Source organism: Dunckerocampus dactyliophorus, chromosome 4 (assembly GCF_027744805.1).
Source record: "Dunckerocampus dactyliophorus isolate RoL2022-P2 chromosome 4, RoL_Ddac_1.1, whole genome shotgun sequence".
NCBI classification, from domain to species: Eukaryota; Metazoa; Chordata; class Actinopteri; order Syngnathiformes; family Syngnathidae; genus Dunckerocampus; species Dunckerocampus dactyliophorus.
This window is the reverse complement of record NC_072822.1, coordinates 1076616-1098575: the sequence shown is the minus strand read 5'-3', so window position 1 is coordinate 1098575 and position 21960 is coordinate 1076616. Positions and strand designations below refer to the sequence as shown.

Genomic DNA, 21960 nt, shown 5'->3' with positions numbered 1-21960 from the left:
AAATTCAAATAATAAAAGTGGTAAAATAAAAATTAAGGAAAAAAAGACCAAGTGTAAAAAAAAATGTGAGTATAAAAATATATATAACAAATAAAAATGACTTAAAAAGTTAAAAAAGAATACAAAAATAAATTTAAAAAAATGACTTCAAAAAGTGTCAAAATAATGAAAATGTATTAAAATAACTTAAATGTGTGAAAAAATATATAAAAAATACAACTATGAAATAAAAATGACTTAAATGCAAAATAAAATAAAAATGACTAAATAAAAGTGTGAAAGTATAAAAAAAATATAACTAACAATTAAAAATGACTTAAAAAGTGTAAAAATAATACAACAATAAGTTTAAATAAAAATGACTTCAGTAAGTGTAAAAAATAATGTATGAAATGTAACTATAAAATAAAAATGACTTGCGTGTAAAAAATTAAGTGATAAAAATAATTTAAAATGAATAAAAAAAATATAAATGACTGGAAAGTGTAAAAGAGCTAAAAATGACTTAAATAAAAGTATACCAAATAATAAAAATAACAAATAAAAATGACTTATAAATGAATATGACTTACAATAAATAAAAACAAGTATAAATAATGACTTCAATAAAAAGGTATAAAAAAATTCAAAAAAATAAAAATGACTTAAGTGTAAAAAATTAAAATGACATAAAAGTATAACAAATAATAAAAATACATAAAAAATGATTTAAATAGAAGTGCAAAGTGCATGTCAAAAATAATAAAAATAGTTTAAAAAATGACGTGAATAAAAATGAGTCACGATTGAATGACCTTGTGAAAATGAGGGTCCCAGGTTGAGACCATTTGAGAGCCCCTGATCTAGCCTCCCACCACAAGTAGATTGCAATCCTGTGGGGAAACACCGGACTGCATTAGGTTTTATTTTATGACTTTGTCTTCACCAAGGAAGCGTCAAGGAAGGAACGCATCTGTCAATCATCTAATCATGACAGTGCCCCATCTTGGAATGACCTCCAAATAGGAGGAGAAAACCAAAACCAAACCAGAAACAAAAGGAGAAGAAAGAAGGTGAGACATGAAGTAAGTGGAATTGTTCCATGCTGGGAACGACAGCGTGGCGAAAGAGTCAGGGTGCTTGTCCGGCGCTAAGAGGAACAACCACATTCCTGACACGCCGCCGCTTTGTTGGGTCTCCAAGGCGACCTCGCGATGAGACGCGGCCCCCTGTGTCGCTACAAAGTCTCCACGTAAAGAAAGTTCAGGTCGAGGTCTAAAAATGGCGCACACACGCAGTAAGCTTGTGCCGCTGCGGCGCGGGACTCTTATCTCCCGTCCCGGCCTGGCCCGTCCCGCTGGCTGTTTGTCTTTGTGACGAGGCCTGGCCGGGTCGCAGGGAGGCCTGTGAGATAAACAGAGTGCTGAGGAAGCAGACGGATCACGCTGCCAGGACGGGACGTCGGCACATGCAGAAGGTCTCCACGGGTCAAAACGTGCGTGCCCGTGAAAAAAGAAAAACACACGCATGGAAATGTTTGGCCGGGAAGTGAACTTTTTTTCATGTTTGGAGAACCAAAGCCAGGACAGCTTGCAGTTGCGTGGCTCTTTTTAGGACCGAATTGCACACTGACAAAGTGAGTACAAAAAAACAGGACAAATATGTTGAGAAATACAAATAAACCTTCTTCAGTCGCGTGCTTCTAGGAGGGGGAGGGGCCCACAGCAGGACCCGGGATACGTGCGTTTGCGTCAGGAGTCGGCAAAAGCCTTCACTAGATGTGTCGCGAGTCGTTTGCAGGTGCAGGTAGCGCCAAATCCATTTGTGGCGGTCCAAATTGACTTATGGCAGGCCAATCCAATCCAATTTATAAAATGTGCTATATAAATATAGCACATTTTATAAACACTGTTTCCAAAGTGGGCCGCACGATGGTCAACACAGTAACAGCCTGGAGAAGGGAAGACCTGGGTTGGATTCTCCATTGGGCATTTCTGTGTGGAGTTTGTATGTTCTCCCCGTGTGTGGGACTTGTACTCCGGGTACTCCGGTTTCCTCCCACATTCCAAAAACATGCATGTGAGGTTAACTGGAGACTCTAAATTGTCCATAGGTATGAATGTGAGTGTTTGTCTATATGTGCCCTGTGATTGGCTGGCCACCAGTCCAGGGTGTACCCCGCCTGTCGCCCGAAGAACAGCTGGGATAGGCTCCAGCATACCCCCGCGACCCTAATGAGGAGAAGCGGCATCGAAAATGGATGGATGGATGTTTCCAAAGTGCTGCACAGACCAGCAAAACCACAAATAATAAGTAAATAAGGGAATGTAAATGTAAGTGTAAATAAGTAAAAATCACTACAGTGAAAACTAAAAAATCCAATAAATAAAAACAAAGAAACATACAACAGTAAAATATTTAAACAGAAAGTAAAAACAATAAAAGCAAAAAATTCCAAGTAGGTAAAAAAAAAAAAAAAGTACATTGAATTAAAAACTGAAAGAACTAAAACAATTAAAACTAAAAAAATAGTTAAAGACACAGAGGACCACACGACTCACGCCAAGTTAAAAGCCAGAGAATAAAAGTGGGTTTTAAGATGAGACTTAAAGCTTTCAATTGTGGGGGCCGTTTTTACATGAGGGGGGGAGAGTGTTCCACAGCTTTGGACCAACTACAGAAAAGGCCCTGGCCTTAGGTCTGGTTTTAGGCACCACCAGTTGGAGCTGGCCTTCGGACCTCAATGTGGCGCTGGAGTGTAGATTTGGATGAGGTCCGAGATGTACTGAGGGGCCAGCCCATTCAAAGCCTTAAAAAAAATCAATTCTAAAACACACAGGCAACCAGTGCAGGGAGGCTAAAATTGGGGTGATATGCTCCCTCTTTTTGGTTCCTGTTAAAAGGCGTGCTGGACAGTTCTGGACTAAGTGTAAGCAAGAGAGTAATTTATGGTTTATTCCCGAGTAAAGCCCATTACAGTAGTCCAGACGTGACCATAAAAGCGTGCATGGCTTGTTCGAAATCAATGATAAAAATGATTTGACTTTGGATAAAAGCCGAAGATGATAAAAACAGGATTTTACAACGGCATTGATTTGTTTATTAAGTTTAAAATCACCATGGATCATGACGCCAAGGCTGGTGGCTGTGGGACGGACTTGATTCTTGACAGGGCCCAAGTCCAAGAGGGGGTCGTTATTATTAAGGACGATAACTTCTGTCTTCCCCTCATTGAGCTTTAGAAAATTTTGAGCCAACCAGACCTTGACGTCACTCAAGAAGGGGTATCAGGGGGGCATGGTCTCTTCTTGTAATAGGCAAGTAGATCTGGCAGTCATCTGCAGGACCGCTTTTATTTTGAAGCTGCAGGAAGCGCAGTGACATCTCCCGCCTTGAGAAAAACAGCATTTTTTTTCTCCCCACGGACGCCGAAAGAATTCATGTTGCGTGGATCAGGACTTTTCTTTGCTCAGAAATCAGAAGCAAACTACGCACGCACGCTGAGGGAGAGAGAAGATGCAAATGAGGTGAAAAGTGAGAAGAAAACAGGAAGCAGCTGTTGAAAAGCGGCTGCTCCAGGCTAACCTCGCTATGCTGCACGAACTTCCTCCTCATCGGGGTCGGGAGGCTTCACTCGCACACCAACATCGCTTTCAAGGCTACAACAACCGGGATGCGTCACGTCACGGCGCGGCCAGACGTGTCCCGGCGAGCAAAGGGAGCGCCGGCTCTCAGGCTGAGATGTAAACACCCAGACGTAGCGCTCGGGACCACCCGAGTCCGCGCACGTGCAGAGCATACGAGTGGAAACGAGAGGCCTGTTGAGGCCTGAAGATCACCTGCATGTGCGTCTCTTTGATGCTTTTCAGGGTGGAGATGCTGGACGTGGCGCATGTGTCCTGGCAATCACTCGGGTTGTCCACCAGCGTGCCTGCAAGACACCAACCACTCCTTCTCCTGCTGCATGCGCCAGCACGCAAAAACAAACACCATTCCACTCCAGCAACGGGAACACAAGACGACCAAAACGAAGACGAGAAAGCTAAAGACGAAGAAAGAAGACAAATACATGGAAGACAACAAAAATGATGAAGAAAGACAAAAGAGAAGGCAACGGCGAAGACGACGAGAAAGATAAAGACAAAGAAAGACGACGACGAAGATTATGAGATGGAAGACAAACAGAAAAGAAGACAAAAAGAGACGACCTGGACGAAGAAATACAATGAAGAAGACGAAAAAACGACAAAGAAAGACAAAAGAGAAGAAAATGACGACGAAAATCCTGAGAAAGATACAGATGAAGAAAAGGACAGCGAAGACAAAGACAAAGCAAAACACAATGAAAGAAAAGACCAAAAAAAGACAAAAACTAAGAAAGATGATGACGAAGAAACGGAAAGCAAAAAAAGACAACGAAAAAGAAGGCAAAGAAAAAGATGACAAAAAATACAACAGAAGACAAAATAACAGAAGTCAACGACAAAGAAGACAAAAACCACAAAAAAGGAAATATGACCAAGAAGAATTAGAAAGCAAAAAGAGAAAGAAAAAGACGGAAAAGATGACAAAAATACAACAAAGGAAAGGAAGACAAAATAGAAGGCAACGATGAAGACAGAAAAAGATAAGACAAAAGAAAAATACCACAACGAAAGAAAGACGACTAAGGCAAAAAAAGAAGAGAAGATGAAGAAAACGATTACGACAAAAAAAGATAAGACAGAGATGCAAAAAGATGACGTAGCAAAAGATGATAGAGAAAAAGAGAAAAAAGAAAAACACGAGCAAAGACAAAGTCGACAAAAGGAGAAGGCGAAGAAAAAGAAGACAAAAAAATGAAGAAAAAAGGAGATGAAGGAAAATACGATGATGAAAAAAATGCAAAAGATAAAGTTGAAGAAACAAAACGGCAAAGAAGACAAAAAACAAGCAGAAAGACAAAAAGACAACAAGAAAGACAGACGAAGAAAGACGGCGACAAAGAGGACAATGCAAAAGAGAGAAAAAGACAAAAAGGAAAAGACGAAAAAAAAGACAATGACAAAAAAGCGAAAGATAAAGATGAAGAAAGACGACAACGAAGAAAAAGACATAAGAAGAAAACAAAGAAAAAGACGACAAAAAGGCAAAAAAGATAGACAAAGAAAGACGACAACAAAGAAAAAGAAGACAAAAAAGAAGACGATGATGAAGGAGACAAAAAGGAAAAACACACAAAAGTAGAAGACAGAAAAACACGATGACAAACAATGAAAGACAACAAGGAAGAAAAAAATGAGCAAGAAAAAGATAAGGACGATTAAAAAAAAAATAATAAAGATGATGACAAAGAAAAAAAGGGGGGCGAGGGGAACGACGACAAAGAAGCTGGCAAAATAGAAGATGAAGAAAAACACTACAAGGAAGAAAATGAATCATTTTTTGTCAAAAAATGACAAAGACAAGGAAGAAGACAACAACAAAGAAAGACAAAAAACACGACAAGGATGAAGATGAAGACGTAGAAGAAGCGGACGACGACGACGAAGAAAAAGACAAATACAATGAAGAAGAAAAGACGACAAAAGAGTAAAGAGGACTCACGTTTTATCATTTTCTTATTTGATTCATTTGTTGTTGGGACGAATGGAGAAACGGGCGAGGCACCAAACCAAGACCAAAAAAGGCCTCATGGAATACCAAAACAGCTTTTTCATCCTACTCCTTTTCGGCAACTCATTCGACACAGCAGCGTTTTTAGAAACCCCAACAACGTATTTATACGGCTTTTTTTGGAGGTGCTGATGCCACTCCTCGCCAACGGATTAGGCTTGAGAGCCATGTTAACACCATGAAAACAGCCACCAGGTGGCGGACGTGCATCACGAGAGGAAGGAGAAACACATGACAGGAAGAGGAAGCCGTTACGTTGCTCACCGTAGGAGAAATATGACGTTAGTTACGCTTTTCTCTCTTTAATAGTCAGGAACTGATATTTTCCTGAAACTTCCCTTTGTTCTGCTGCTGATTACCAAAGAACAGAAAAAGGTAGAAACAAACAAACTTGTTTTTCTGATGAAAGACGGGAGTCTAATGTTGCTTTTGGTAGGTTCCATGTTTACATTCGATCTTCTGCGTGCCTTGAAAGATCAGTCTGAATGGTGGCAAACGGCTGAGATTGAAGAAAAATATCACAGTAGTTTCATTTTTCATGTTTGGACAGCATCATCTCCACGCTTCCATGTTGGCAGAAGGACATGAAGAAGCCTCACACCATGAGAACCAGGGGCTCCACCCACACCTCCAACAAGTCCACCCGGAACCTTCCCACATGACACGCTGGCACGTCAGTCGGCTCGTGGCGTCACACACCAATCTAAATCACAGCAGCTGCTTTTTACGCCCCCAAAATCCCCTTCACGCTCTTCCTTCCCAGTGGCACGTGACCTCCCACAAACGTCCAAACAGATGACGCACGTGGCCCCCGCTGCAGCTGCAAGCACGCAAACCCAACCCTCCTTCGCCAAGATGACCTTCTTCAAACCTGCTTTGAGTTTGTTTGTATCGCCGGCAGAAACACCCGCACAACGCAGGAGCTGGAGGGGCGTGTCAGCGTCCACCATTTACTGACGGGCGACGCATGGGGCGCGTCTGTGTCTATTTTTGACGGACAGGTCCTATGTGGGCGTGCCAGCAGGCAGTGCCGTGTTTCTGGTCATGGCGGCCCGCCACAAATACATTTGGCGTTACCTGTTGGTGAACCCTCGCTCGCAAACTCCTTTTAATGGAGCTTGTCGCTTCATGCGCGCCTGAAGAATAAGACGACAAACAAAAACAAAAAAGACAAAAAAGATGAAAAATGATAAGGTCACGACGGAAAAAGATGAGAAAGACAGACAAAAAGTAAGGCGAAGAAAAAGAAGACAAAAAAGGCAACGGCAAAAAAAAAACACAAGAAAGACCAAGAAGAAGACTAAGAAAAAGACAAAAAAGAAGAAAAAAATGAAAAAATGATAAGACGACAACAAAAAAGACAAGAAAGATAGACGAAAAAGATGACAACAAGGAAAGAGCAGACGAAACAAGACAAAGAAAGCAAAGACAAAAAGTAAGGCGAAGAAAAAGAAGACAAAAAAAGGCAACGACAAAAAAGAAAAACACAAAAAGACCAAGAAGAAGACTAAGAAAAAGACAAAAAACTAAGAAGACAAAAAAGAAAAATACGACAACAAAAAAGATGAGAAAGAGACAAAGACAATCACAAAGAAGACAAAGAAAAAGAGAAAAAAACAGAAAAAGATGACAAAAAAGAGAAAGATAGATGAAGAAAAACAATGACGAAGAAGACGTGGAAAAAGAGGATAAAAAGTACGATGAAGAAAAGGAAGACAAAGAAGAAGAAAAATAAAAAAAGACGGACAAATACAAGAAAGAAAAAAAAGACAAAAAAGAAGGCAACGACGAAGACTAAAAAGATCATGACGAAGAAAGACGAGGACGAAAAAGAAGACTACGAAAAAGATGAAAAAAATGAGGAAAAAAAGACAAATGATGAAGAAAACGGTGACAACAAAAAAAGAAGATGAAATAAGACGATGAAGAAAGACAAGAAAGAAAAGACAACAAAAAAGATGAAGATGACAAAGATGACGAAGAGACAGAAGGCAAGAAAAGATGAAGGAAAAGACTAAAAAGGACGCCAAAAGAAAAAGACAAAAAAGAAGGCAACAGCGAAGATTTAAAAAAAAAAACAAAGAAGAAAAGGTCATCTGTATTTCTAAACAATCTTCTTTTGCTTTTCATCTTTTTTTAAGACTTTGCAGATTCGGCATTTATGCAAATTAGATGATGACATCATCCTTGCACCCCCCCCACTGACTCAGCATGAGGATTATGCTGAGTCAATCCCAAAGACGACTACTGCTAGCTAGCCACCAGCTGGCTAACGCTGCCCCCCCCCCCCCCCAGTAGCATGTGAGCGTCCGTGTACGAGCGCGCTGTAACGTCCCGTCCTCCAAGCAGGAGGGGCTGTGGTCAGGGAGCGTACAAAGACGTGCATTGTCACATGTCACATGTCACATGTCACATAACGCTAATCTGTGCTGGACACCGCGCACGCACACACACAGCGAGAGCGAGAGAGAGAGCGAGAGAGAGATGATCAGTGAGATGTTGCGTAACATCCAGGGAGGAGAATGACCTATGGGTGAGTCGGGGGTTGGGGAGGGAAGCTTTCCACCAAGGGTGCCCAAACTTTGGACACCCCTGCTTTGCACACGCACGCACACGACTGACTGGCTGTGTAGACGCACACAATCAAGAATAAAGTATGGAAATATTCTGCCCAACGCAGACCTCCACCAAGGCCAAACGCCACGCCTTGGGTTAGCTGGTCCATCTGTTAAAACCCTACACCAAAGTCACAACCCAAAACCCTAAAACCCTCACAATCCCAATTTGAACCCCTAACCTTAACTTGAAAGCCTAATAATCCTGACTTGAACCCCTAGCCCTTAACTCAAAATCCCAATCCAAAACTCTAACCCTAAATTGAAACCCTAACAATCCTAACTTCAACCCCTATCCCAAACTTCAACTCCTAACTTGAACCTCTAACCCTAACTTGAAATCCCAACCCAAAACTCAAACCCTGACAATCCTAATTTGAAATCCAAAGCCCTTACTTGAGCCCCTAACCCAAACATGAAATCCCAATCCAAAAACCCCAACTTGAACCTCTGACCCTAACAATCCTAACTTGAAACCCTGATCATTCGAACTTCAACCCCTAACCCTTAACTCAAAATCCCACTCCAGAACTCCAACCCTAATATTATACCCAGAACATCATGAAAAACAAACGAAACAACAAATAAAGTTGTCCTTTTCAGAACATTAGGTTGTGGTTGTAATATCACAAGAATAACTCAAAATAGGAAGAAAAGAAGTCATTTTTACTCAAATAAACTCACAATATTACGAGAAAAATAATGTCAAGTTGAAATATGAAGCGTAAAAACAAGTTGTTTTCTAACTGAAAAAATTTGACATTTTACGGGCATGAGCTCATAACACTATGAGGGAAAACGATGTCATTTTAGGAGCACATTGTTAGGAAATATTAAAGAAAAAACATGTTTTCCAAAGTCTTCAGCCATTCAGAGGTGGACTTGCTGGTGGGTTTTGGATCATTGTCCTTCAGCAGAATTCATGCTTGCATTTATCACAGCAAGTCTTCCAGGTCCTGAAGACCATCACACTACCACCACCATATTTTACTGTTGCTATCATGTTCTTTTTCTGAAATGGCAGATGTAATGGGACACACACCTTCCAAAAAGTTCAACTTTTGAGTATTTTCCCAAAGGTCTTGGGGATCATCAAGATGTTTCCTGGAAAAATGGAGATGAGCCTTAATGTTGTTCTTGTTCAGCAGTGGTTTTGGTCTTGGAACTCTGCCATGCAGGCCGTTTTTGTCCAGTGTCTTTCTTATGGTGGAGTCATGAACTCTGACCTTCACTGAGGCGAGTGAAGCCTAAAGTTCTTTGGATGTTGTTGTGGGACCTTTTGTGACCTCTTGGAGTCATTGCTGCACTCTTGGGGACATTTCGGTTGACCGGCCACTCCTGGGAAGGTTCACCACTGTTCCATGTTTTCACCATTTAAGGATAATGACTCTGACTGTGGTTTGCTGGAGTCCCAAAGCTTCACAAATGGCTTTATAACCTTTTACACACTGATAGGATCTCTATCCATTTCAGTTAAGTTAAGTTAAGTTAAGTTTTCCCACAGGGCCATGTAGCTTTGGAGAAAAGAAGTGCATAAAGTGTTGAGTTGTGGGGGGGGGCCAACACTGTTTCACACCACTGCAGATGACAAAGCGGAGATGCAGTGAAATGTAAAACTTGTTAGCAGATGTACGTGTACGTGTACGTGCACGTGTGAGCAAGCACCCATGAAGCAGGAGTGTTTGAAGACAAGAAGTACGAGTGTTTGGACGGCAAAAGCACAAATCCACCGGCCAACAAGCGGGCCGGCGTGTTCTTCGGTGTGAAAATTGGGTCACTAATGGAGCGGCGAACAAAGCCAACCTGCTAGCAACATAAAGCCTGCCGTAGTTTGACAAGCTGGCAGCGTTTTTATGGGACGGAGCGTGAAAAGGAGCCTAAGGAGATGCACCATCGAAAGTGTCCTTACCGCCTCCATCACTGTTTGGTACGGTAACTGTACAACACGTGATAGGAAGGCACTCCAGCGGGTGATCAAGACCTCACAGAACATTGTTGGGGCAGCCCTCCCCTCACTGCAAGACATTTATACATCTAGAGTCCTACGCAGAACACACAACCTCATCAAGGACAGCACACATCCACAACACTCATTATTCACACTCCTACCATCAGGCAGACGCTACAGGAGTTTGAAGTCCAGGACCACAAGGCTGGCAAACAGCTTTTACCCACAGGCCATCAGGCTTCTCTATGAAGCACTCAGACACGCCACACGCAACACACACTCATAGCACTTTATTTATTTATTTATTTATTTGTATTATTTACTTGCATTAATGTCTCTTCTGTTGTTGCTTAATTTCTTGGTATTTATGTATATGTGTTTATGTTTCTTATGTTCTTATTCTTTCTTGTGTTTTTCTTTCTTTTCCTTGGGAGAATGAACAGAATAAGATTTTCATTGCATGGTATAACTGCTGTTTTACCATGCACATGACAATAAAACTCTCTTGAATCTTGAATCTTGAAGGAGCCGAGGAACGTGCTCAGCACGGCAAACGTGGGTCATTATTATTCAGCACACAAATAACTACTCAACCATTTTTGGTGATCAAAAACAAAGCAGCCTTTTAGTCTAGGACAGGGGTGTGCAAAGTGTGGCCCGGGGGCCATTTCCAGCCACCACCTCATTTTTAGTGGCCCTTTGCATATCCTATAAAGACATTCTATTCATTATTAAAACCCTTTTTTATTCAAATATTTAAGAATAATTTAAATAAAACTGCAAATCAAATAATTAAAGCAAAAACAGTGCAGTCAATCATATACAATTATAAATAACTTGAATTGACCAAAAAGTCAGGAATTATTTGTTAAATTATTTTTATTTATTATAAATAAAAAATAGAATTAATTTTGGGGGAAAAGTTTGAAAAAAAGTTAGTATCATTGAGGAAAATGAGTTGGGGGGAAAATTCATAATATAATGCAAATAAAGTCAAAATATCACAAGGAGAAAGTTGTTTTCTAACGGAAAAAAAGTCGCAATTGTACGAGAATTAGCTCACAATATTATGAGGAAAAATAATGTCATTTTAGTAGCTTACAGCTGGAATATTAAAGAAAGAAAAGCTTTCAAAAACTCAAGTTATTATGAGAAACAAAACAAAATAAGGTTGTCATTTTGGGGAAATTAGTTGGGGCTAAAAGTTATAATGTTGTGGGAATAACGTCATAATATGATGAGAATTAAGTCATAATAATACATGAAAAAAGTGGTTTTCTGACAATAAGAGCGGCAATTTTCCAAAAAAAATCATTTTGGAAAATTAGTTTTGGGGAAAACTTATTTTATTAAGTAAAAAAAAGTCAAAATATGACACAAAAAGTCATTTTCCAACAAAAAGAAGTCGTGATGGGAATAAAGTAAAAAAATATTATTAAAAAATTTTGTTTTCTAAATTGAAAAAAGTCGCAATTTTTACGAGAATAAGCTCATAATATTATGAGGAAAAATAATGTCACTTTACTGGCATAGAGCTGGAATATTAAAGAAAAATCATTTTAAACATATATATATATTTTTGACAAATAAAACAAAATAAGGCTGTAATTTTTGGAAAATTTCTTTGGGGGAAAAAGTCAAAACATTACATAAAAAAAGTCATTTTCTAACAAAAAAGTCGCAATTTTATAAGAAAAAATAAATAAATAAAAAGTATAATTTAGGAAAAAATTTTGGCGGGGGAAAAGTTGTCATGGGGACAAAGTCAAAATATCAGGAGAAAAAAGTCCTTTTTGAAGGGAAAAAGACGCAAATTTACAAGAATTTGCTCAAAATATGGGAATAAATTTTAGTAACATAGGGCTGGAATAGTAAAGGCAAAAAAAGTTTTACAAAATAACAAAATAAAGTCACTTTTGGAAGATTAGTTTGGGGAAAAAGGGGTAATATTGTGAGAATGAAGTCTGTTTATGAGAAACAAACAGAACTCAATCAAATGTATCATTTTGGAAACTTTGTTCTAAAAAGTTATATTATTGGAGTAAAGTCCAAATATTATGTGAATAAAGTGCAAACATAACGTTAATAAAGTTATAATATTACACCAAAGTCTACAAATTAAAGTTAAAATAAATTAAATTAAAGTCTACAAATTTTCTAACACATAACAGTACCACTGGGGAAAATTAGTTTATAAAGTCAAAATATTACGAAAAAAAGTCGGAATTTTACTAGAATAAGCTCATAATATTACAAGGAAAAATGTCATTTTTGTAGCACAGAGCTGGAATATTAAAGAAAAAAAACGTTGTCATTTTTGGAAAATTCGTTTGGGGGAAAAAGTTACAATATGGGAATAAAGTTAAAATATGGTGGGAATAAAGTCACAATTTTACACGAAAAAAGTTGTGTTCTAATGGAAAAATGTCACGATTTTACAAAAAGCAAACAAAACTAAATAAAAAGGTATCATTTAGGAAATTTTGTCTGGGGGGAAAAAGTTCGTATGCGGTGAGAATAAAGTCAAAAGATCACGAGAAAAAGGCTGTTTTCTAAGAGAAACGAGGATAAGATGATAATATTATGTGGGAACATACTGTAATGTCATTTTAGCAGCGTGGAGCTGATTTGCGTTTGCTCGTCTATTTGTTTGTTAGCTAGCAGGCTACTTCCTGGTTCAAGACCATTCATACGCAACGGAGAATAAGACGACGTGGCATGACGGGTCAGTGTTTCCAAAGTTCTGTTTTCCAGAAAAGTGACTAGTGACAAATGGTCCTTGTCTTATTGGACACTAACATGAAAGCACTATCGCACTTCTGGACGAGCATCCAAAAGCCCTCACACGCAGCTCCGTCTTGCTTGTGACGTAAAAAAAATAAAAACACACACAAAATGAGGTGAAAGAAGACGTTTGTACACGTATTTCATGTTTTTTTTTAAATTCACTCAGACAATTACATCATCAAGCAGACCCCGCCACAAATAGATTGCAGTCCTGTGGGGAAGCCCGAGTCACTTCTTGTGACTTTTATGTGTACTTCAAGGGTAAGGAGACTTTCCCAGAAGCACATTCACTCAGAAACCGCCGCCATTCGAGGTTGCACACTCTGGAATGCTGCAGGTTGGGAAAGGAGGTCGGAGGTCGCCTCCGGGGCTCAAAGTCTATGTCATCTTTACGACACGCGTACGTGTCGAGTCAGTTATGATGTGTTCGCGCCATACATCACGCCCTATTACCTAAGACCGTCCTTACCTCGTCCGAGGTAACCATTTCCACCTTTTCCGGGTGAGACTAGCGCCAGTTAAAACACGTTAGCACATTTTCAACACGAAGACGCTAACAGGATCAATATATGCCGAGATATATACCCGAAAAGGCTAATTAGCGTAATATAGAGCAATATATCTCAATGCTAGCCAATGTATTTTACATCATCATACACCGTGGGCCAGTAAAGGACATGCTGCGGAACGAAAAACGGACCGCGAGCCACGCGTTGGACACCACTGGTGTATATTTCAAATAAATGCAATGAGAGACGTAACTAGACCAGACGGAAGTTAAATAAGAAAGTTATAAATGTTCAGGCTAGTGGTGCGGACTGACCTGGAGGACGTCGCCGTGAAATCTGCGTCCAGCAGGCGAACTTTGCAGAAGAGAACCCCGTTGACGAAAGGAACCGCGCTCAGCTCCTCCAGCGTCAGATGAGTCTGGAACTTGAACTTCTTCTTCTTCACGAAGAAAGCCATGGTTCTTCTAAGCAGCAACAGCGGCAGGAGGAGGAGAAGGAGGAGGACGACGACGACGACGACAAAGTGCGCTGACTGTTGCTTTTTCTTCCACTTAGTCGACTTCTCTTCACCGCAGAGCTCCAAACAAATCACAATGGCTCGTTGATACGACAACGTCCGTGCGTCGAGAGACTTTGTTGGCCTGAGAGGAGCGCACAACACCCACCTGGAGACATCTCGGCTCGACCCGTCCAAGAAAACCACACAAATCAGAACTTTTTTCTCTCTCTCCCACTGCATAGGGCTGGCATCAAGCTAACTCGGCACAGCAAGCAAACTTCCGGGTTAGTTCTTTTCCAAGTAAGAGCGAGAGATAGACGGCAAATGCGCTGCGACAGAATATAATCGTTTCTGGTCCGACAGGAAAACGACACAGGGTGGGTCGTTAAAGCGCTAAACCGCGCTCACGTTGATTTGACTCAAAGCGGGCGCGGCTGTCGAATTGCGCTGGCGTTTCTTTTTAAACAAATCACGTGATTTATGTGTTTAATGTTGACTTGATTTAAGGGGTCGTGCTACCTCGTTACCGCCTGAAAGCGGCGAAACAGCGTCCTCCTGTGGTGGATATGTGCTCAGTTTGCAACGCGAACAAAACACAAAGCTCAAACCATACAAGAAAAAATAATTAGCGTTTGCATGTCACTAGCCGTGCAGGCTATTCCACTATTAATAATAATTGGACGATACATTTTGGTTGGTGGTTAGGATTCGGCGTTCTCACCCCCGCGGCACCGGTTCGATTCCCGGTCAGGGAACTAGCATTTTTCCTTCCCCCACCACCACCACATCTGGACGACAATCTAGATAGTGGTTAATTGACTCCAGACACGATCGCGATTTTGGATTCAAAGTTGACAAATTGATTATTTTGGTAGTTAGAGCATAGAAAACCTGTTTGACTTTCTAAATAAGGGTTTTAACACTACAGCCCTGTAGACATGAAATAACACCCCTACAGTCACCTTTACACTCCTATTGTTTATATTACACAACACTTACGCTGCAGGGACTCAGGGCGGCCACTAGCTAGCAAGCTAACCAGTTAGCCTGAAACATATTTCTTCTAAACGTGTAGCCACAAACTTACCACTTCCACACAGAATGAGAGATCAGATCATGTCTCGTCAAAGTTTTGTGTCATTACTGCCACCGAGTGACCAGAATACTACTCATCACTTGTATTTCAATATGTTTTGACTGACAATAGCCCATAGTCTACCACCAAATAGCACTGATTTATTAATTTTATAAACATTTGAATGTGTTCCAGATACAAAAGAGCCAAGCCACTACTTTCAGATCTGTCCTGGCGGAATACAATAAAGTTGTGTTGAAACAAAAGTGGTCAAATGGCCTTCATTGCGTTCATCAGTCCGATTGTGTTGTCATTAGCACGGAGTTAGCGTGCACAAAGCTGCTATAGTGTCCGTCCAGGCTGGGGAACTCCTCCCTGATCCTGGTCACGCAGCAGCGCGGGATGGCGGGGCAGGAGTCGGCAGGCGGGACGCCAAACCTCCACGTGACATATTGTTGGTAAGCGCAATGTCGCAAGGCGGCGGCGGTGGTCTGACCCCGGCCAGCAGGCAGTGGAGGCAAAGGGTCCCTGTAGAGAAGCAGCGCCTCCAGAAGGGGGCGATGCAACACCAGCCTGTCAAAGAGCGGAGAGGACGAGAGGCAGGCGCCCTTGCTCTGCCTGCAGCACAGCTCCTCCTGGGGGAGGGCGGAGGCGGTGCAGCGCTCACATTGACACCAAGATGGCCGGCGGGGGTCAGGTTTAGGGACGATGGTAGGCCGAGGGTCGCCACCTTGATCAGCTTCTGGCTGAAGAAGACTGAGGACCGCGGCTCTCACGTGTCCTGCATCCTCCTGGCGGCACAGGAAGAATCTTAAACGCAACCTAGTGGATAAGTTATGACACCTCAGCTGCTTCTTCTTCAGGTTTTACCTTCCTTGGCTCCACACCAACGGTCTTGGCGTCCTGTAAGCGTCTCTTGTGGCACATTTTCACCAGACGGATATCATCTTCGTCCACGTACGACACACACAGGATGTTCTGCCATGACAACACACTTTGACAACCACCTCGGTCCACCACCTGATCAACAAGCTCCAACATCAAACCTTCTGTTTGTCCACCACGGACTCCACCTTCTTCTCAGAGTAGCCCTGACGCACGTCTGAAGAGTAGCAGCTGGTTCCGATCAGCCAGTCCATCAGCACCGTCGTCTACATGAGATGACAGTTAGCGCTTCAGCTGAGACCATCGGACTAAAGTGCACGGTTGAACAGAAGTTTTTTATTAGAAGCAACAATAGGGGACCCAGGATTGACCTCTGGGGTACCCCACAGGTGGAAGCCACTTGTTCTGAGACACAGTCAAAAATTTTCAAAAGAAATCAGACACTGGTCTTTCACTCGTACGGCGCTTTTCGAACTCCGAGGGACTCAAAACATGCTAGCATGTTTACATACTGATGGCGCAGCATGGGGAGCAACGCTAACTCTTCAGGTCAAGACTCTGCAGCCTACCTGCACCTCAAAGATCAAGAGCACTCTCTTGCGGACAAAACGACATACTCTGGACAGAAGAGGAGGATGGTTTGAAAGGGAAGTGGAGGGAAGCCATCTTCATGAAGGTAGAGAAACAATCTCTGAACGACCATCGTTGGCGGGCAGAGGCCCCACTCCATTATATCCAAACGATCGTCATTTGACACCACTGAAGAGTCCTCCTCCTTTAGAGGACAAATAGCTTGGATCTGGCACCAGGCTCTCAGACTAGAGCTGTCCTATCCGGTCTGACGCGTGTGTGTCCCACCTAGTCTTTGAGCGTGAACTGATGACACCTGCTCAGTCCAGTTGCCATCCATTCAATTCACAAGTAAATATCATCGGGACTGGTCAGGCGCTGACGTGGTCTCACCAGAGCGTAGTAGGACAGCGTGGAGCCGATGTAGACAACCAGCTGAATGATGCTGAACTTTCCTGCCTGGAAACGACAAGTCAACTCATGAGCTAAGACTTGTGAATTGTCATGGAACGTATCGCTGGTCGATATCGTAAAAACACACGCACCTGTCCGAAGACCATGATGTCAAACCTGATGCCAAAAGCTTTGTAGAGCGTTCTCTCCTCCACGCCGTTGACCTCGTTGTGCTTTGCAAACCTGACCATGAACAAGTCGTTCTTATGACTCCGACGACAAGGACTCTACGCTGTAACGCTTCACCTGAAGTTGAAGCCAGGGTAGAGGGTCTTGTTGCTCTCCTTCTCGTCCAGCCTCCAGAAGGAGTACTTGGGCAGGCAGTGTCGCGTCAGGTAGTCCAGGTTGCAGTCCCATTTGATCTGGATGCCTATGACGCCCCCCTGCGGTCAATGGTGGAAGTGCAACGAGGAGTAAAGGAGAGCGCTGATCTTTTGTGACATTCAGAAGACGCACTGTAACTGCCTTAAGCTGATATACGGCAACACTTCCTGTTTCTGCCATTTGAAACTTTATTTTGACTTCCTGTTAGTGAGCAAATGCTCCATATTTGTCTGCTGGTCCCACCTCCATCGCCATGTGGGAGAAGTTCTCCCCGGCCTCCCTCACGACGTCCCCCAATCTGAAGATAGGACACAGCGAGTCGTTTGCGCGCTGGCAGATCCTCAGGTAGGAGTCGTTCATCTCAGGAAGGATGTTCCTCCTGAAAGACACCAGACCCTCGGTGGATGACGCTCACGCTGAAGCTTCAAAAGCCTCACCTGCTGACGTTGAAAGCAGGAAAGCGGATGTTGTTCTTGATGAGGACTGTGAAGTTCTCAGCCGACGCCAGCAGAGCAGGCCTGCACACGACACTCAAGTTGTACGCAAACAGATGGTTTTATATCCTGAAACCCCGCGTTGATGATGATACCACGTGCTAACATGTTGGTAGCAGGTGTGAACAGGCTGATACCAAGCGATACTAGTTGAAAACATGTTGGTCTCAAGTATGAACATGTGATTCCAGGTGCTAACGTATGGCTATCGAGGGATACCAGGTGCTAATATGTTGATATCGAAAAAAGACCAGGTTCTAACATGTTGATATCGAGTGTCAATGTGGTGATATCACATACCAACATGTTGGTAACAGGTGCCAACATGTTGATACCAAGCAACACTAGTTGTAACCATGTTGATACCAGGTTTGAAACCGGTGATACAAAGTGCTAACATGTTGATATCAAGTATGGCTATGTGATTCTAGGTGCTAACATATGGATATCAATGGATACCAGGTGCTAATATGTTGATATCAAAGGATTCCAGGTGCTAACATGTTGATATCAAGTGTCAATATGGTGAAACCATGTGCTAACATGTGGGTCCAGGTGCTAACACGCTGATACCAAGTAATACTAGTTGTAAACATCAACTTTGAAAATGATGATACCAAGTGCTAACACGTTGATATCAAGTATGAATATATGATGCCAGGTGCTAACATATGGATATCAAGGGATACCGGGTGCTAATATGTTGATATGGAAGGATACCAGGTGCTAACATGTTGATACCAAGTGATACCAGTTATAAACATGTTCATATCAAGTATGAATATGTGATGGGTGCCAGCATGTGGCTATCAAGGGATACCAAGTGATAATGTTGATACCAAGTGATACCAGTTATAAACATATGTGATGGGTGCTAACATGTGGCTATCAAGGGAAACCAAGTGATAATGTTGATATCAAAGGATACCAGGTGCCAACATGTTGATATCAAGTGTAACAATAGTACAAGTGTGACACGCATGACTTTGACACCCACAGCCGAGTAGCAACATCTTAAAGCGCACGCAGAGATAATGATGCCTTCCAATGCCGTTACACCGGGAAGTTGCCTACAGCCACAGATCTGACTCCAGAGCACTCTCTCGAGGAAGTCTACCTTGGAGGACTGGTCTTGGTCTCAATGGGGCACCACGCGTTCACCTCGCATGTTCTCGTCAACATGTCGAACATCACACACGAGCCCGTCTGGATCCCTGAGGGAGGCCAGCAAGTCATGGAGTACAAGTAGTAGTACAGGTAGTGAAATGAGTAGTAGTAGTAGTAGTACCGTTGCTGTGCTGGTCCCAGGAGCCTCTCTCGCAGTCGTCGTCATGTCGACACAGACGGCCACTGACAGGAGGCTGAAGACAAAAACAAACGAGTCAATGCGGTCAGGAAGACCACCATGATGATGACCATGATGATGAAGGAGCACCTCAGGGCAGCGTCCTTGCTTCTGCTTCTTGGTCACAATGACGTTGGTGACCACAAAGAAAGAGTTTTTGTCCTGAAAAAGAAAAAAAAAAAGACACAAAGGCAAGTTGTGTGCGAGCTGTCGCCACTGAGACAAAAGGACACAAAACACAAAGACAGTCTTGTTTCCTGAAGGCCACACGGGGGCACACCGCAAAGCACCCACTCTCTGCTGCCTATCACGTTGACATTTAGCACTTTGGCATCTACTGAAGCACCAAATGCTCCCATGTTATTTCAAATGCTAGCTGTTAGCATTCTAGCTTTTAACGTTGATGTTTTGCTGCAAATTCTCTCAAAATTAAAGTAAGTGGTAGTCAATGCTACCTTTAGCATTTTGTATATCACATTGACATTTTGCATGTTAGCAACCATCTACTGAAGCAAGACATGTTCCCATGTTATCACAAATGTTAGCTGTTAGCATGCTGGCATTTAAAGTTGACATTTTGATGAAAATTCTCTCAAAGTAACAATGAGTGGTAGTTAATGGTACCTTTAGCATTCTTTAGCATTCTGCATATAACATTGATATGCACTTTACTGTCTACTGAAGTGAGACATGCTCCAAAGTTATCACAAATGCTAGTTGTAACCATGCTACTGTTAGCACAGACATTTTGTTAGAAATTCTCCCAAAATTAAAATAAGTGTTAGTTAATGCTACCTTTAGCATTTTGCATGTCACATTGACATTTTGCACTTTACTGTCTACTGAAGGGAGACATGCTCCAAAGATATCACAAATGCTAGTTGTTAGCATGTTGCTGTTATCGTTGACATTTTGTTGGAAATTCTCCCCAAATTAAAATAAGAGGTAGTTAATGCTAGCGTTAGCATTTTGCACTTTAGCAAGCATCTACTGAAGCAAGACATGTTCCCTTGTCATCACATCAATGTTCCCACGCACATTGTTAGCATGCTAGCTGTTAGTATTGTTAGCGTTTCTGTGTGGAAAATAGTTTATCAAATATTATTATAATTATTAGCATTTTTACCATTACTACTTGTATTATCAGCACAATTGTTATTATTTTTAGACAATAAAGCTACCGTAGCCAATGAAAAGCCTGAAGAAAGTCACCAGTGGAAAAGACAGAGTGACAGCCAGGTGGACATGTCTGAAGCCAAAGCAAGCCCAAAGTGAGCGCATGCTTTCGCTCACCTGTGAGGGTCCGCTGTAGTCGGCCACATCCCAGATCACGTCCCCCTGGCCGGGCAGGTGCATGTGGGCCACGCCCTTCACCTTGGCTGTGACTGAGCTGACCACCAAATCAAAGTGTTGGTACTTCCTGTTCCACAACATCACCATGCTAGCAGAACCAGAACCAAGCAAACACGGACGTCAAATCCAAGCTAAAGCTACGAATTCATTTATAGACCTAATTAAACCAGATCTTAAGAACGTTTCATGAATGAAATCATCACAGCCGCGACGTTCCAGCCAACACCAACATTTTTTTATTTGTTCACACGTGCTGCCAACCAACAGAACCGGCGGTCCAGACATGCAAAGCATACTTTTAAAAAAATGTGGTTTTGAAGCTAGTTTTCATGAAAGTGCTGACGATGATGACGTTAAAACGATCGCATCTGACCAGATGAAGAGCAGGATGGTTGCGTTCAGGGTCCACTTGAGCGAGCCCAGCCGGACGCTGTGGATCCGGACCAGCTTGGTGGTGTCGTAGGTGCACAGCGGACAGACCATGCTGCGGTGCATGGCGATGTGCACGATGCTGTGTGCGTGGACGTGGAGCGGCCCTCTTCCGAACGGGGCAAGTCACGTGTACAGGGATCTACGTCAGTCACGCGTCGTTTGATTGGCAGGTTGAGCAATTTGCAAACTTTGCCAATTGAAAACTTCATGGAAATGTGTTGAGATAAGTTTATTTGCTTTGAAATATTATACGCCGATTTTGCCAATGTTGTTTATTTGCGCTTCAGTGTACTTTGATAGCTTTTAAACTACGTTGTTTTGTTTTCCTCTTAAATCAATCATCATCATACGTCATCACTTAAGATAATACAGTATTTGTTCTTAAATGTCTATTTGCTCTTCAATCTATCATACTTTCATCACTTTTAAACTAAAATTGTGTTTACTCTTAAATCATCACTTTTCAGACGACGATGTTTTTTCTCTTGAACCTCGTACTTTCATGGCTTTTAAGCTAGGCTAAAGAAGCTGATGTAATTACAGCTAACGTCCTCTAGATGGCAGTGTTGCCTCAATCTTGGGTTGGACGCAGACAGCTAGGACTTCGTGCTAGTGATGGGTCGTTCGCGAACGAAATGATTTGTTGAGTCCAAAAGAGATTGGTTTTAGTGTTTTTATTAGTGCAGTTTTGTTGCGTGTTCAGCACAGAACTTAAAGCCACATAAACAATAAAAAAAAATGATATAATTAGATTTTACATTAGGAAATCATTTTACGAGCAGTTCGATAAGAAACTAACTTGAGCAACAAAAAAATCTGAACCGTCCGGTAGCCAAAAAAGCCGTCTCGTTTTAGAAACTGAGCCCAAAGAGTCGGTTCTCTAAAAAGAGCCGAACTTCCCATCACGACTTCTTGTTTATATGTATTTGTTTAAAGATTTAACTATAAATAAAAAATCTTTAAAAAAATAATCATAATAGTAATTTAAAAAAAAAAAATATATATATATATATATATATATATATATATATATATAT

The 21960-nt window shown here is 41.8% G+C and overlaps 2 protein-coding genes across 6 annotated transcripts in view; both read right to left on the bottom strand.

Moving 5' to 3' along the window:
* Window positions 1-14437, bottom strand: part of eeig1a (estrogen-induced osteoclastogenesis regulator 1a) — a 28649-nt gene extending 14212 nt beyond the window's left edge. Inside the window, exon 1 of one of the 2 annotated variants that reach the window (XM_054774779.1) lies at window positions 13808-14437. In XM_054774779.1, the coding sequence (XP_054630754.1) occupies window positions 13808-14232 (425 nt within the window). In that variant the 5' untranslated portion in view covers window positions 14233-14437. Of the gene's footprint in view, window positions 1-3818; window positions 3968-13807 lie in introns of those variants that run through there. The other variant, XM_054774781.1, reaches the window with a different exon arrangement.
* A 779-nt stretch (window positions 14438-15216) lies between these two features.
* Window positions 15217-21899, bottom strand: p2rx7 (purinergic receptor P2X, ligand-gated ion channel, 7). Of its 4 annotated transcripts, none has more exons than XM_054774774.1 (13): window positions 20865-21899; window positions 20432-20579; window positions 19229-19300; window positions 19082-19154; window positions 18911-19007; window positions 17737-17817; window positions 17543-17678; window positions 17222-17358; window positions 17068-17158; window positions 16916-16981; window positions 16114-16218; window positions 15938-16045; window positions 15217-15858 (listed from the first exon to the last, which is right to left on the bottom strand). In XM_054774774.1, the coding sequence occupies exons 1-13, from the start codon at window positions 20984-20986 to the stop codon at window positions 15361-15363; spliced, it is 1734 nt and encodes a 577-aa protein (XP_054630749.1). In that variant the 5' UTR covers window positions 20987-21899; the 3' UTR covers window positions 15217-15360. The 4 variants fall into 4 exon arrangements, with proteins under 4 accessions (XP_054630749.1, XP_054630750.1, XP_054630751.1 ...); XM_054774775.1 differs by having other exon boundaries at window positions 20432-20528; XM_054774778.1 differs by having other exon boundaries at window positions 15712-15848.
* Between the last annotated feature and the right edge of the window lie 61 nt (window positions 21900-21960).